The sequence below is a fragment of the Bolinopsis microptera genome, chromosome 6 (assembly GCF_026151205.1).
Source record: "Bolinopsis microptera isolate Bmic1 chromosome 6, MBARI_Bmic_1.0, whole genome shotgun sequence".
Lineage (NCBI taxonomy): Eukaryota > Metazoa > Ctenophora > Tentaculata > Lobata > Bolinopsidae > Bolinopsis > Bolinopsis microptera.
This window is the reverse complement of record NC_087077.1, coordinates 19482754-19499534: the sequence shown is the minus strand read 5'-3', so window position 1 is coordinate 19499534 and position 16781 is coordinate 19482754. Positions and strand designations below refer to the sequence as shown.

The 16781-nt window shown below is 36.4% G+C and overlaps 1 protein-coding gene across 1 annotated transcript in view; it reads left to right on the top strand.

Moving 5' to 3' along the window:
• The window catches only part of LOC134817483 (nardilysin-like), a 69423-nt gene that overhangs the window by 46203 nt on the left and 6439 nt on the right, over window positions 1–16781 (top strand). Inside the window, exons 18-20 of the mRNA XM_063826624.1 lie at window positions 739–877; window positions 6973–7119; window positions 10203–10367. Coding sequence (XP_063682694.1) covers window positions 739–877; window positions 6973–7119; window positions 10203–10367 — 451 coding nt within the window. The remainder of the gene's footprint in view (window positions 1–738; window positions 878–6972; window positions 7120–10202; window positions 10368–16781) is intronic.

The window sequence follows — 16781 nt, the reverse complement described above, 5'->3', positions numbered from 1 at the left end:
TGAGACTGGCTGGAGGGGGTTCGTACTTCGTAGTCCCACAGCATAGCAAACCTGTATTTTATTTGTTAATGTTACTATGAAATCCTATAAGTGACAGTCGACGTCAAGTTAACGTCAAGTTAACATTGCTTTGTTGGTGCAACCTTTCAATCAACTAATTTAATCCTTAATCCTAACATAAAAGCTTACATTCTGGTTTAAATTTCAACCTTCACAATTAATTGAGTATTTTGTCAATTAGTGGGTATTAGTCACCTGATCATGTTGAGATGTTGATCATGGCCGAGTGGACACAGCAGTCTTCTTTACTCAACAAGAATATATTATTATTTCATAATAAGTTAGGATTGGCTTTCAAGGCATTCATCAAACAATCACGCATAACTTATATCTCATCACTATTTTGAATTGTTATTAAATGACAATCCCATCGGATTCCTGAATCTTAAATGTTCAAATTTTGGCACTAACTTCTAGTCAAACTTTAGCCTTGGAATTAGTATTAACCCTAGATTTACCGTTTTCTGACAAAAGGGCTTAAATACCACTCAAAAATCCTTAGTTTTTAACCACCTTTGACATAATATTTATGACAAATATTGACATTTTGGCGCGGTTCCAAAAAGTGGTTTCTGAACGGTTTCTGATGGTTTTCCTCCTAGTAGTTCAGCCCAGTTTTCATTATCAAATTCACTGAGGGGAAATCTCATTAAATTCCTGAACCTCAAATATTCATAGATCAACTGTAGAAGTGGAGCGAGAAGGGTTCAGGCTCTGTTACGATGGTTACAGCGACAAAATGTTCAAGTACTTCAAATCAACTCTAGAAGAGTTCTTCAATGCTTCAGAGAACAGTTTCAACTTTACCGCTGTTAAGGTTAGTCACTGGTTCTGATCGCCTATTTGTTACAACATTCTCTTTAATATTCCATTTTGTTTAATTTGTAGTTATGTGACTGATTGATAATAGACTAAACAGCTAGAAGTGAATTATAATAATATTATAATATGTATGGACCAAAGATTAGTAATTATATTATCCGCTTTTAAACTTCCTCCAAATTCCAAAAATAGAAAGGCGCAAAGTATTTAAAAAACTAAGAAAATGAAATTTCTTGAAAAGATTTGTGTCATGAAAGATTAACGGCACGTACGTAAAGTAAAGGAACACTTGAAGTAGATACAGCTCATAATATCACGTACACTTACTTAACAAGCGCGAGCTTTATATTCAAACAGTAAACCATTATAACAATATGCATGCTGCGATTCTTAAAATAGTGATATGTAATAATACATGACATGCGTTCACAATACAAGATCGTAAACGTTCAATATTAACATCGAACAAATTCAAAAGATGGCTGCGAACTTTAAACTTTTGTATATTTGTATATTTATTCGAGTCCAGTTCAATACTCACAGATTAGATTGAATCGCAGAATAATGAAGAATTTCGCGCATCATGATAGTTTCTTGGTATGGAGATTGGATTAAATCGCTAATATCTGCTTTCTTGTATGTAATACAAGAAAGCCCAAGAAAGCAGAAAATTGTGTATTCCTTTCAGTCGAAATTCTTTGGAAACATTAAATTTAAATACTGAAATGAACGATTTTTCTACTAGACTATAGTGGGCTATAGTCTATACTATACTATATTATACTATACTATATTGTACTATACTAGACTATGCTAGTCTATACTAGACTATACTAGACTATACTAGACTATACTAGTCTATACTAGACTATTATACTAGACTATACAAGGCTGAACTAGACCACATACAAGATATCCTACGTCTGCTGTCGACCAACATTACAAGGGTGAACAGCTCAGTCTACAAGTGCTCAGTGTAATAATACAAGAACCTAAGAGCAAGAGCTGTTCTGTTTAATCCTGTATAACACCTACAATTGCCTTGGATATCAGTTAAACCCAGGCTCGGTATCAGGTAGTGTTGGTACGTGGTGTAGCACTTCCTACTAGTACTTTACAATTTACATGGGTTCCTTGTTGTTACCATAGTAACACTACTAGTTACCATAGTTACACTACTAGTTACCATAGTTACACTACCAGTTACCATAGTTACACTACTAGTTACCATAGTTACACTACTAGTTACCATAGTTACACTACTAGTTACCATAGTTACACTACTAGTTACCATAGTTACACTACTAGTTACCATAGTTACACTACTAGTTACCATAGTTACACTAATAGTTACCATAGTTACACTAATAGTTACCATAGTTACACTACTAGTTACCATAGTTACACTACTAGTTACCATAGTTACACTACTAGTTACCATAGTTACACTACTAGTTACCATAGTTACACTACTAGTTACCATAGTTACACTACTAGTTACCATAGTTACACTACTAGTTACCATAGTTACACTACTAGTTACCATAGTTACACTACTAGTTACCACAGTTACACTACTAGTTACCATAAGGTCCTTATCGGGCCCGGCTGGTCTGCTGCTTTCTAAAAAATGCGCTGAAAGACCATTTTTGATATTCTGAATTCGTTAAACGTTTTAAACTAATTACAACACTACAAATATATTACATTTTTGAGGAAACGATGTAACAGAGTCAATATATTTTAATGTTGCCATGGGGTGGCAAGTCCTCATTTATCGTAGTCCAATAGTTTTACTGTATCGTAATGATGAAGCTTAGAGTGGTGTTATTTGTTGGCGGACTCGATGCAAAATAAAAAATTTGTCACAAATGTGTCAAAGATGCTTAAAAACCTCAGATTTTTAAGTGATATTTTTAAAGCCCTTTTGTCAGAAAATGTTAGTGGTGTAAGGACCATAGGAATAAAGAATTATGTCAAGTTGCCATGCTCTGCCACAGAAATACAGACTTAGTGAAGTCTGTGGTCTGCGATCATATCAACCTGTTACATTATTCATATTCATAACTTGCGATCTTATTGAACGACCTAGATTGAAGATAATATAACGACATTCACAATAATGAATTGAGATGAATACCGACCGTTATAATAGCGTTAATATGATAAGACCCCCGGCCCCGGTCTCCCCCACCCATACCCCTCTACCCCCTCCAGCTCCCCTGCCCCCTTAATATGCATTATCAGTCTCCTTATCTACAGGCTATGAATTTATTTAGTTACTCTAAGATGTTAAACTAGACAAGGAGTTTATTAAGGAGCAGACTTAGAACCAGCGAGATTTTGTTTACTAAGAAATAAATGGCAACCATTTGCGACTGCTCGAAATGCCATTAATTAGTTTAATAATCATACTGGCTAGTTTTAAACTGTAATAAGGTAGCTGGTAAATAAAAACACCTCGTAAATAGCGATTAGCGGGTTAATAACTCGCTATCAGCCGTGAGACGATTTTACGTTACTCAGAAGTGGTTGTGATTTAACCGTTTATTTATTGTTTTCGAGTCGCCGAGTCGTCACTTTTAATTCGACGATTTAGCAAATTTCCTGATAGGAATGGTTCGCCCATTCAATGTTTTGCAGTTTTTTTTTTATTAAATACTTTTCAAATTTTACAGAGTACAGCAATAGATGAATATAAAATAGAATCGTTCAAAATATCGCCCCCATCTGTAAAATATGATGGGCACCCAAACACGGTAAACACATAGTGAACTATGTCCGCAGTAACTTGGACCCATTACATCGAATTAATCTAAATCCAAAAATTTATGAAAAACTATTTAATAACAAACAAATCCATGGTGAATAACTGTGGATATATAGTCAAAATTTGTATTTCAATACGTCAAATTCCAGATACATTAGATACAGGTCTGAAATGGTCATTAATGTGTGAGAAGGTGTGCGGGTGAAGTGTGATATGATGTTGAAAGTATAGGAAGGTAGATAAAAAAATTAATAAAACAAAAATAATAATAATATGGGGAGCAAAGAGACTAGGCTAGACTGTTGTTTCACTATCCAATAAATATTTCCATAGATGCTTAGTGACCTCAGCTTTGAAAAGACTAGTAGACACAATCTGTCTTACCTGTAAAGGGAGTCCATTCCACAGTATATGGGTTCTGTAGAAAAATGATTTTGCCAGTGGGCTATTTGAGGTACATGTGGTGTGTGAATTCTGACTTAACTTAGGTAAAATTGATGACACAATAGACAGACTGTCGAGGTGGCAACGTCTTAGTCGAGAAGTGCCCTGATATAAAGAGAGATAGTGAGGCAGCGATACAGGAATTAAATTGTTAAGAACTTTGTGGAAAAAAATAAGATCATTCAAGTCAAACTTTTGAGACAAAGGGAGAATGTCGACAAGCTTGCACTTTTTGACATATTGCTCAGGTGGATAACTGCGGCCCTCTTCAGACAGAATCCATTTAATAGCTCTCTTTTGGAGACTTTCTAATTTATCACTAAGTGATTTATTACAAGGGCGCCAGATTATGGAACAATTTTCGAATTGGCTACGAACCAGGGAGAGGTAAAGCGCCCGGCGACGTTTCTGATCAATGACAATATGGCCATCTCTTCTGACCATACCAAGTTGTTGGCAGGCCTTAGTATAAATTCTGTCGCACTGACTATTCCAACTTAGCTTAGGAGTAACATCGACTCCAAGATCTTTTTAATTAATCTTATATAAGATTAATCTTAAGTTATTAAGTTAACGTTAAGTTATTAAGTTAACGTTAAGTTATTCGAGTAACGTTAAGCTATTAAGTTATTAAGTTATTAAGTTAACGTTTAAAATTTACCAAGTTAAGTTATTAAGTTATTAAGTTATTAAGTTATTAAGTTATTAAGTTATTAAGTTATTAAGTTATTAAGTTATTAAGTTATTAAGTTATTAAGTTATTAAGTTATTAAGTTAACGTTACCAGTACCACACTGTATGTGTCTTCTTCAAATTGCTGACAAATAAATACGTTTAATTGAGAACATTATATCAGACAGCAAATAAAGATGTTAAGATTAAGGAAAGGATCAGCTGAAATCTTTAAATCTGATTCTTTCTTTATCAGAAAATATTATAGTCTATTTATAGGCTATATTTAAGCCATTAGAAGCCTTTTACCAGATATTTTGACGGTAGCTATGACGGTAGCTATGGGAGTAATTAGAGGCACTTATCAGACACACCTTACGATGAAACTGTGATAGTGAGAATAAAGAAACAGCTCCGTTGTTGGTGGCTATGTTATTATATTCAGAAAAATAAAGGCGAGAAGCCATGATTTAACAGATAGCAAAACTGTCACAATGATTTAATAATCATAATAATAACTATCATAATATTAAAATTAGTTTGACTGCACATTTATTACTTCTCTAAAAAACTATCATAGCCATGATATTTGATAATCATAATAATAACTATCATGATAATCAAAATAATCGTGATGATAATAACTTTATGAATCTAACGTACCTGATATCTGGAGGCCACAGTGAGTACGAACTATCCAAGAAAGGCATCTCAAGAAACGGTAAAAAGGAAAACTCAGTTTTGTGAAAGGAAAATTATTTCTAAGTACAGAAATGCTATCAGACAACAAGAACCATTCCGGTTAAGTCCTTAGTTTGACTGCACGTTAATTACCTCTCCAAAAAAGTCTAGAATCTACTATGGGGTATCAACTTCCGAAAATACAAAGTGAAAACGAGCCGGGGTATCACATCATTACCCCGACTAGTTGGCTCTAGCCGACTTCGGGGCTGCTGTCGCAAATATTTGATGTGTTAATTAGTAATGGTTACTGAAATAGTGGAGCTATTAATAGCTGTTAACAGCGTGTCTAGCTAATACTACCAGCCACCGCCCACATAATATTAATACACACTAATACACACTAATACACACTAAAACACACTGATTGCTGGGTATGCCGTCTGTCTGAATTGGTGATAACCTAGAACGTCTGTGTTGCTTGGCATTTATTATTATCCCCAGACGCTTTAGACATTAGGCGACAGTTGTAGACTAAGTTTGATGGAAATGTATTCCCTGTTCAACCCACACTTCACTTACATATTATAATAAGACAGTGCCTGACTCTGGGAAATAATCGCAGCAAGGCGTGTTGGCTGAAAAAATGAAATTATTTCTGGGAGTTCTAATTTCTGGGAGTTCTAATTTCTGGGAGTTCTAATTTCTGGGAGTTCTAATTTCTGGGAGTTCTAATTTCTGGGAGTTCTAATTTCTGGGAGTTCTAATGACCAACTGCAGATTGGTCATAAGAACTACCGGCACCGTACGTGCAACAAACAAACTGTAGAGGATTGATGGTTTGAAATTGAGTGAACACACCTCAGTGAAATTCGTCTACTCAAAGTAAATACCCGTTTTGGTACGTACTAACCCTGATATAATAAACCCGGGTAACCGTAGCGACTGCTACTGCGATAGTTTGTCACATGAACATCTAGGCAGTGTTTGATTGGTCTAAGCACGTTACCAAACCCCAAAATCTGCTGATTAGTTGGCTGAGATATTTAAGGAAAATCTCTCAAATTTTGGCTCGTTTCAATCTGGGTGATTATTTGGGGTTATTTGTCACATTTACACGTGAGTAGGTCCAATTCTTCGAGAAGGGATCCTGGGATCCAGTTACATGAGGAATATCTTCGTGGAACGAGGAAATTAATGAGGTCTTCATTGATTTCTTCATAACTCGTCACTGACAAGGTCAGCATTGATGAGGTCGAATGATTACTTCATAGCTCGTCAATGATAGGATCAGTATTATCATGACTTTAAACGATGTCGAACTGCTCTAAGTTGTGCTCACTATGAAACTCTAAACTATGAAACTCTAAACTATAAAACTGTAAACTATGAAACTCTAAACTATGAAACTCTAAACTATGAAACTCTCTAAACTATAAAACTCTAAATTATAAAAATCAAAACGATGAAACTGTAAAATTCTAAACTGTAAAACTATAAAACTATAAAAACTTCTCGTCCAGGACTCAATCGTAAAGAAGCTACGAATGAACAAGCTGAAACCCAAGAAGTGTGCTGAAGACATACGTCACACCTTCCTCAGAAAGACTCACATCACTTGCGAGGAGATGGCTGATGCTATGGATCAAATAACTGCGGAGGACATCAAGGTAACACTTTTAAAATATGCAACCTGTCAAAACAAATGGTGCCCCCTTCGGAATCTTTCTACTTGCATTACGGTATCGGGGTAACAGTTAATAGTAAATAGCTCAGTTTTTATCTAGAACCAACGTTTCTCAAATTTGTTTTAAAATTACAAGTTTAATGCAAAAGATATACGGCAAATTATTCCCTCAACGAAATGGTGGATTTAACGCTGGTAAAAATAAAACGTCTGAATCAAATCACATTTCTGCTCATTCGTTAATGTCATGAACCGGAATAATATTCATCAAACAACCAGCAACATGTCTCAGACAGTCTTTACGGAGAACCTCAGGGATCAAGCTAAAATAGGTAGCTCTGCTAGTATATCTGACGGATTTAAACCAATAAAACCTCAATAAACCAACTCAGGGATCAACTCCGGGTCGTCTAGCATTTTATACCACGTGAGAGCTATGATATTTATAGGTCGTCGTTGCAGGATATTTATAGATGAGAACAGATATGCAACAACACACACAACCAAACAAAGTCAATAATACTCTCCCTCTCTCCCTGTAACGACCTCTAGGCAAACTCGGAGGTGGTTTCCTGGTTAAAGTGATGTAACGATGCTCTAAAATCAAATGCGCATTTAATTGTAACCAAAAATCAATTCCCAGAATTTAAATGACGTGACTATGAAGAACATATTTTATCAAAAGTTTTATTCTTGATAATATAATATATATTAATATGCATATAATGTATATTATATATTATAATAGTCTCAGCGCCTTAGATTAAAGTCTCTACAATATCAAAACATCAAAGAAAGTTACAACTTACAGGCCGTTTATCTTTAAATCGTGCTGAATTCTCAAGTGGTACTGGTAGGCGAGAATAGACTGAAAAAATTGGTTCAATGTGAGTCTTGAAACAAGGCATCTTGTACAGAGAGCACCCATTATTATCACTATGACTATAAGAGGCGTTTATAAATTATAAACATTTAATCAATATACGCACGTCCATGAGAATATCTTGTAGAACCTGTTATCATGCTTCAAACGTTCCGCACCAGAACAACTTGTATGATCTCGACCAGGTAATGCCAAAAGTACTTAACTATACTTAACTGTCAAACTTTGATAGTTCTCAACTAGGAATAAACCGACAACAAGTTTAATAAGCTTACTGTCAATCCAACATGATATAACAAGTTGGGAAACTGTAACAACTGAAGAGAGGCGTAACAACTGAAAAGAGGCGTAACAACTGAAGAGAGGTGTAACAACTGAAGAGAAGCGTAACAACTGAAGAGAGGCGTAACAACTAAAGAAAGCGTAACACCTGAAGAGAAGCGTAACAACTGAAGAGAAGCGTAGCAACTGAAGAGAGGCGTAACAACTGAAGAGAAGCGTAACAACTGAAGAGAAGCGTAACAACTGAAGAGAGGCGTAACAACTGAAGAGAGGCGTAACAACTGAAGAGAGGCGTAACAACTGAAGAAAGCGTAACAACTGAAGAGAAGCGTAACAACTGAAGAGAGGTGTAACAACTGAAGAGAGGTTTCCTTTATTATATCGCTAACAATATAAAGACCTGCCATCAGCTGCTACTCTTATAACCACTAAATAATAGTCACTATGACTTAGTCCGTTAGTCCGTTAGTCCGTTAGTCTGTTAGTCTGTTAGTCCGTTAGTCTGTAGCTAATGTTCAATTGTGGGGAGCGTTAGCTGATGTTAAGTATGAAGTCGATAAGTCAGTTATGATGGTATTAAGCCGCAGTCGCCCCAATATAATCCAGTGGTGAATCTTAAGATTGATGGTGATCATGAAGACCTGAAAACTACGTAACTTCTTGTTCACCAGTCACCGCCAAGCTAATGCTCAAGTATTTCAAGCTAGTGCTCAATGATAGACTGGACTCAGGTGGGTCCAATTTCAAGCGTCACTTCAGATCTTCAATTAATTTAAGACAGCCCCGTATTCAGCTGGAAATTACAATTTGCTCTGGTCGTTACCCTGTTTTTAATTGTAAAGTGTCTATTGAACAGATGCAGGCGTAATGTCACTAAAATAACACATACTTTTTCATGGATGTCACAAAGTTGAGGGGGAAGATCTGTACTGCGTCAAAAATATATCCCTTCCACGAACAAATTATTAATTTGAAACCAACGAAAATATTGATCGTATAAATATGAAATATACAATTTACATACAATATACAGTGAAACCCTGATTTACCACGGAGTTTGGGGAACGGAAACAGTCGTGGTAAATTGGGATTTGCGGTAAATTGGGATTTGCGGTAAATGGGGCGCGGTAAATGGGGCGCGGTAAATGGGGGTTTTACTGTACAGCTTTCAGGATCTGAAGTTCAGACCCAACCGCTGAAAACAGTACGGGGTCATTTATGAGGTGGTAAAGTTAATCCTAGAAGCTGATAACTGAGAAGCGAGGAGTATTGATAAACCTTCACGTTAATCTCATATATCAATATAAGTGCTTACAAACACCTCCACTTAGAACCTTCCTTTTAATTTAGTCACTAAGCTTTCAGGATTAATGAGATCTAAACCTTGCGTACATGTGCTGGTCATTGATTGCAAACAAAGAGGGGCCCGGAAATGAAAGCAAATGGTCTGCTAGATCAATAAAATCAAGTCAAACAGTCTCATAGACTGACTTGTCCGATTTCAGCTAACGGTAATCGTAACTGTGCGATGTAACTAATACCGTTCGTTGTCATGGAGATGGTTTAATCCGAGATCATTGCGATTTTGTCGGAGTACGTGTGCCATGTGACAGAGTCATTTTCATTGATAATTCTTCACCAAAACTTATACTTCAAACTGTTGTTTCAAAGATAATACCCTGCTTTCAATCTTCACAATTTTCAAGACGAACGATCTTTTCATTGTCACATATTTGCAACTTACAAAAGTAAAATTAGATTTAAATAACAAAAGTAATGAAAACTATTAAAATACACCAAGCACACCAATCCTAATTCTAATCCTGTGTAAATCCTGTGTAATCCTTTCACTTTTAGCTTAGTTTCACTTTCACTATAAGGTAAACCGCTCTTTCTCTCAGCACCACGAGATAGGAAGTATGGGAGGTTTCTACCTGGAAGTGTTCTGCAGTGGCAATATGACGTCACAGGAAGTTGAGGACTACATAAAGTGTTTTAGTAAGAAACTCGGACTTACCAAGGATGTTATGAAGGAGGACCAGTTCAGACAGGAGAGAGTTTACAAGGTAACTTTTAACTTAGTTTCACTTTCACTTTTAGCTTAGTTTCACTTTCACTTTGGCGCGTTTATAAGGTAAAGTTCACTTTTAACTTAGTTTCACTTGTAATATAGCGTAATTTCTTAAGATTCGGTGGTTTTTAACTTAAGTTATCTTTACAAGACTTTAAAAATAAGCACCTAAGTAATTTATAATTTTTGCACTCAATACAGTTTCGCTTAAGTCGTCCCGCGTTTTAGAGTCTTATGTTAAAACTGACGAAACTAAATATTAAGTTTTTTGTAAATAGACTCGAGTGAGAACAGTATTTACTGGCGAAATCATATTGTCCAACATATATGAAATCATATGTCCAACATACGATGATAAAGCAATATGAAATCATATTGTCCAACATTTACTGGCGAAATCATATGTCCAACATACGATGATAAAGCTGGTTCAACAATTCACGACGAAATTTACAAAACTGAACAATGCCTGGACTGCATTACTACAGTGTTTAAGACAAGCACGGATTGGGCGGATATTCAAAGACAGTTTTACAGACTAATATTGATAAAGTAGACTCGGTGACAATAGAATGAAATGAATTTTAGGTACATGTGGAACAAATAAAGACGCCACGGAAAAGGTCTAATAGTGGAAAACACAATACGGTAACGTGTCACGTGACAATACGGTAACGTGTCACGTGACAATACGGTAACGTGTCACGTGACAATACAGTAACGTGTCACGTGACAATACGGTAACGTGTCATGTGACGTGTCACGTGGCCACAATGAAAAGTATTTTAAAACAGCTTTAGTCGAGTGAAATGATCGTGGGGTGAAGCCGCTTGATGTTTATATCTCAACTACAAACTGTTTACTTTCATGGTGATCCTTGCAATTGAGAGTTAGTGTTTGTTTTCTTGTTTGTGTTCAAAAAGGTCATTTAAATCAGTCCTGAGAAGTGGAAGGATATATTATCCGTACAACAGAACCAATTTCTCGTATTGTTTTAAATTAAGCAACTTGGTAATGACGCACAGTGACGTCACGGTAATGACGCACTGTCGACGTTAGAACTGAAAATCTGCCACTAGACTGAGATAATTCTGCATCAATTCAAGTAAGTAATTGTTCTGTACTAAGCATCAAGCATGAAATAAATATTTAAATTTTATTGAATATCTTAATTAAATCTATCTAAATTACCACTTCAATATTGCCATCCGATTGTGACCGGAAGGATCAAAGGATGGGCTAACCCGCTTAATGAATGAATTAGCGACTTAACGCGTTTAATTGCTGTCACGTGTTGTCACGTGTTGTCACGTGCTGTCACGTGTTCAACATCACTAATGGCCCAGTGGACAGTTTCATGAATAAACAGTAACAGAATGAATAAACAGTAACTAAACAGTTAAACTTGATGAATTGAAACTCATATCAAAAATGTAAGCTTTAAAATGGCAACGTCCAAAGCACTTATCTACAAACTATCGTAAAATCTGCTAAAAAGAAAAGTTATGTTTTATGGCTTTATGGAATTCAAATTCCTAAAATCGTGTGGCTTTATATTATTATTAAGCTAATGAAATTGAAAATCACTGTGAATATTGTTGAGACAATGTCTGATTATGACCTGCAATTATCTACAAATAACTCGAACTGTCCTCACAGACAACACACTTCAAGTTAGAGGTGAAGCCCGAGTTTTTCCTAACAGCTGTACAAACAATATAAATTAACGCAATAGATTAGGGAGTTAGGGCTAATGACAGCAATTAGAAGTACTACTGAATAATATTACGACAGAATATGCGACATATTAAGACGCAATGAAACTACCGGACTGCGATGTATGGGGACTTGCCACCCCATGGCAACATTAAAATATATCGACTCTGTTACATCGTTTCCTCAAATTATTTGTTATATAGTAGTGTTGAAAGTATTAAAATATATCATATAATAGCTATAATAGAATATGCGACATATATCATGTAATAGCTTGCACATCAATAAGAGCTCTCGCTATTCTTATCATACTTACTTAAATATTTTGATGTCAGTATAAACAATGATAAGAGTATATTATTATAATATCTCACCAAATTTTGAAGCAAAGACTCTAATAGTTCAATTATTAGGACTCTAATTGCGAAAATTATTAAAAACAAAGACAAAACTTACAGATTAAGGAGTAAGGACACTTTGGTTATTATGTATTATAGTGCTATAATATTTACTATAGTACTACTGCTACTATTGCTACTATTTATAGTGCCCTTATTATTGAGTTAAAGGTTTTGGTTGGAAACGGGAAAGGTCTTTAATCTTTATTAATGGGCGGATGAAACAACGCATATCCTATCAGAATATCACAATATTAAAGGGGTGCTCTATTTCCCATAGGGTAGAAATGTCTCTTACTTGCGTGAATATGGGAGGGTTGCCAGTAGCATGCCTCAAATATTCACACATTGATGCGAAACGGTGCATAAATATTGTAGGTTTGGGTGGTCCAATAGTAAAATACAGGTAAACAGTAAAGGTACCATCACATATATAATAGATTGTCCGGGGTTCAGGAAAACCCACCAAGAAAGCAATTTCATTAACAAAAAAGCCCTATTTGATCAATATCTGTGCCCCTTAACTTCACCACGCCTGTAACAGCGAAACCACAGAAATATGACTATCAAGAAAAAACATGAGGAAGGTTTTGATAACGCATATAACATGGGTGCGGGTCGTCTCCCTCGGAGTTATTATTTTACCTGAAGGCCGACAGATTTGATTTGACAGAAAATGTGCCGATGCAAATTTAAAATATCTACTGGACAGGTGGTATTTGTTACTGCTACTTCCATTATCGAGCATATTCTGATCATGATAACATGTGGGATGGGATTGTGGTCCTTTTGCGATAAACGTGACAGCTAGCTACCGTTATTCAGCCATACATAACACAACCTTTTATACGATCATATTAAATTGTAATTGTGAACACCCTCTAGCGATAACACGAAATTAAATTCGTAATTAATAAGTCTATAGCTATGTATGGCTCGTAGTCCCGATTCCACGAATCACGCGACGTCAAAAACGTAAACACTTCGCGGATGAAAGGCGACCATATTAGTTAAGCTAGTGCTAGTAAGTAGCTAGTGCTAGTAAACATCAGTTATCCTGCGCCAGAGAACGCTATCTATGTCAGTTTACGAAAAATCCCGCAAACCCCAATTTCGTAGTGCTAACTAGCGCTAGTTGGCAGAAGGAGACAGTGCTATTTACACTAACTGTCATCTTGCGCCTTAACTGAGGGGGCGTTATGAAATAATAAGAAATAATATGAAATAATAAGAAATATATGAAATAATAAGAAATATCACGTATTATTGTTTCATAATTACAAAACAAACGATATAATACAATAAAGTAATCTTATGTAACGTTAGAGATGAGATTAGTTATGCTCTAAAGAAACTGAAGAACTGCAAAAGTGCAGGGGTTGATGAGATAACTAATGAACAACTTAAGTATGGTGGAAGTGCTCTTGTTGGCCAACTAGAGCTACTGTTTAAAAAGGTATGGGACAGGGACAAAAGGATTTCGCGATTATTTTGGCAAAAAATCGCGATACCGCGAAATTTAACAGGCTATACATTAAACTATACATAAAATTTGTCGCAAATAATGGGAAAAATCGCGATCCCGTACATGCCGCGATTTCCTTTTGTCCCTGGTATGGGAGGAAGAGGTGATCCCTGAGGATTGGCTTAAAGGTGTTATAGTGGTTATCGGAAAGAAGGGAGACACCTCATACTGCTGCAATAATAGGGGTATAACTCTTAGGGCAACGTCTTCTAAGGTTCTTCAAATGGTTCTTCTTAAGAGGCTGGATGTTGGAATGGAGTATCTTCTTAGGGAAAATCAGTGTGGGTTCAGACGGAACCGCTCATGTATTGATCAGATTTATTCCATCCGCACCATTATTCACAACTGCATTGAGTTTAACATTCCACTTTATGTTAATTTCATTGATTTTAAGGCAGCGTTTGATTCCATCAGAAGAGAGTTTATTTGGTCAAGCATGAGACACTATGGACTTCCTGAGAAATATGTTAGAATCTTTCAGGCATACTTCAACGGAACCATGAGTGCTGTCAGGGTTAATGGTGAAATGTCTGATTGGTTCTCTATTAATTCGGGCACTGGACCGGGTGATATCCAGGGCCCTCCTGTATTTAATTTCTGTCTGAACTTTGGAATCTTTTTGGCCGAGGTTCACAAGGCAATCAGTCATGGTGCTGTACTGCAAAAGGAACTAAAGGGTGCAGATGAAAAAGTTATCATGGATAGTGACTACGCTGATGATCTGGCAGTGATGGACAATACTGAAGAAGGGCTGCAAGAGTCCACTGATCTTATAGCTTATTACACCTCTTATGCTGGGTTGAAGATCAACGCTAAAAAGACACAATGCATGGCGATCAGCAAGTGTGCGTCCCAGCGACCTAACACCGAAAGAGACAGTATAAAGCTAACAGTGCAGGGAGAACCTGTTGAACAGGTCAGCAACTTTGTTTATCTTGGTGCCAACATCAGTGGGGATGGTACCATTGACCGAGATCTTGACATCAGGATCCAGCGTGCTAATGGTGCGTTCCATCAGCTTTGGAAGATATGGAACAGTCGAACTATAAGAACGCCCACCAAGATCCGTATCTACAAGGCTGCTGTTATTACTATTCTGTTATATGGAGCTGAAGTGTGGAACACAACAAAGAAGCAGATGAAACGGTTTGATGTCTTCCATCTGACCTCCCTGAGAAGAATCTTGAAGATAAAGTGGTACTTCCATGTCTCCAATGAAGAAGTTCTCAGGCGTGCTGGAATTAAGTCTATCGAAACTTTCATCGGTGCGGCTAGACTAAGGTGGTACGGACATGTTAAGTTGTCAGAATGCCAGAGACGCGGTTCCCCAATTTCTTACTGGATTGGAAACCAAACTATGGAAAGAGACTGAGAGGACGACCCCGCAAAGGCTGGATGGCCTGTGTACTCGAGGATGCAGCTGAATTTACAGGTGTCGATAACATCAGCAGATATGCAGTAAAACAGTTGGCTCTAAAGCGAGTGGAATGGAGGAACATCAAACATGTTACGCCGTAGAAGAGATGTGTGTGATGCAGGCCACTCCAACGACTAGGAGGAGACCTCTTCATGTAGCATGTATGTGTATGTAACGTTAGCCTCATCTGATGATGTTTCTCGCAATATTTGGTGTATACTGTATAACTAATTATATTTCATATTTATGTTCCTAGAGGATTTGTACTAATGCTCTGGATAATGTTTGTTAGTTCCATTCTTCAATTATAAAGACAAATAGTGTAATAAAAAATAAAATGTCCACAACAAGCATATCATTAGGGGATTAATATCACACGTGATGATAGATCATAATTTAAATTACTAAAATCATAATCGGAATTACCCCCTTTCTTCCTAAGTGAGTGTCCTAATAGAAATTTGATATTTTTGATCTTTGAATCAAGAGGTACATTATGATATTATGCAGTTATGTTAGGAGTGCAAAGTGCAATTCTACACTTATCCTAAACATGAAAGCCTAAGGATTTTACATTATTTAATATTTTCATATCACTATATGAAAATATTAAATAATGTAAAAGCCTTAGGCTTTTCAGTGAAGACAATTTAGCGAAAATCGCAAGCTGAGATATGGGCAATTTTGTTATTTTTGGCGGTCTTGTAATTTAGGCTTACCTTTCATATGAAGTTAGTGTCATTTAAAAATATTGATATTTGACCAATTTATGGGCAGAAATCTATCAAATTTGGTGCGTATTCCCAAATATGAGCATACGGCTTTTTGCTCTTAACTAATTTTTTGTCGATTCCGGATCAAAATCTGGGTTTTGGGCATATTGAGGTGATTTGGCCAAGAATGGACCAAATATGGGAATTGCTGCACCGCAGGCACAGGTGGGCAGTTTGGGTCCAGGACTCCTAAAAGGTTCGGTCACGGGTTTTAGTTTGTTGGCCAACTACTATCACGAAAACAAGTTTCACTGTTTCAGATAAAATAACGTACGTTAGCTACACATAGATTCATTCTAGACAATGTTATCATGCACGTCCTCCAATTTCTACATCAGTATGGCCTTTTGTCCCTATAAATTGGAGAATATACTATCTTATCTCCGTGGCCTGAGGACAAACTGAAAACGTTACAAAACTAGAGAAATACATTAAGCGCAATAAAATAACATCAGTATTACATCAGTATAACTGAACTAAACTGTTTAGCTAGTCAGTTTACCACTTCCCCGGCAAGTGACTTCCCCTTAATCATTTCCTCTGAAAATAGTGTGACGACACTGAACGACACGTGTCATTT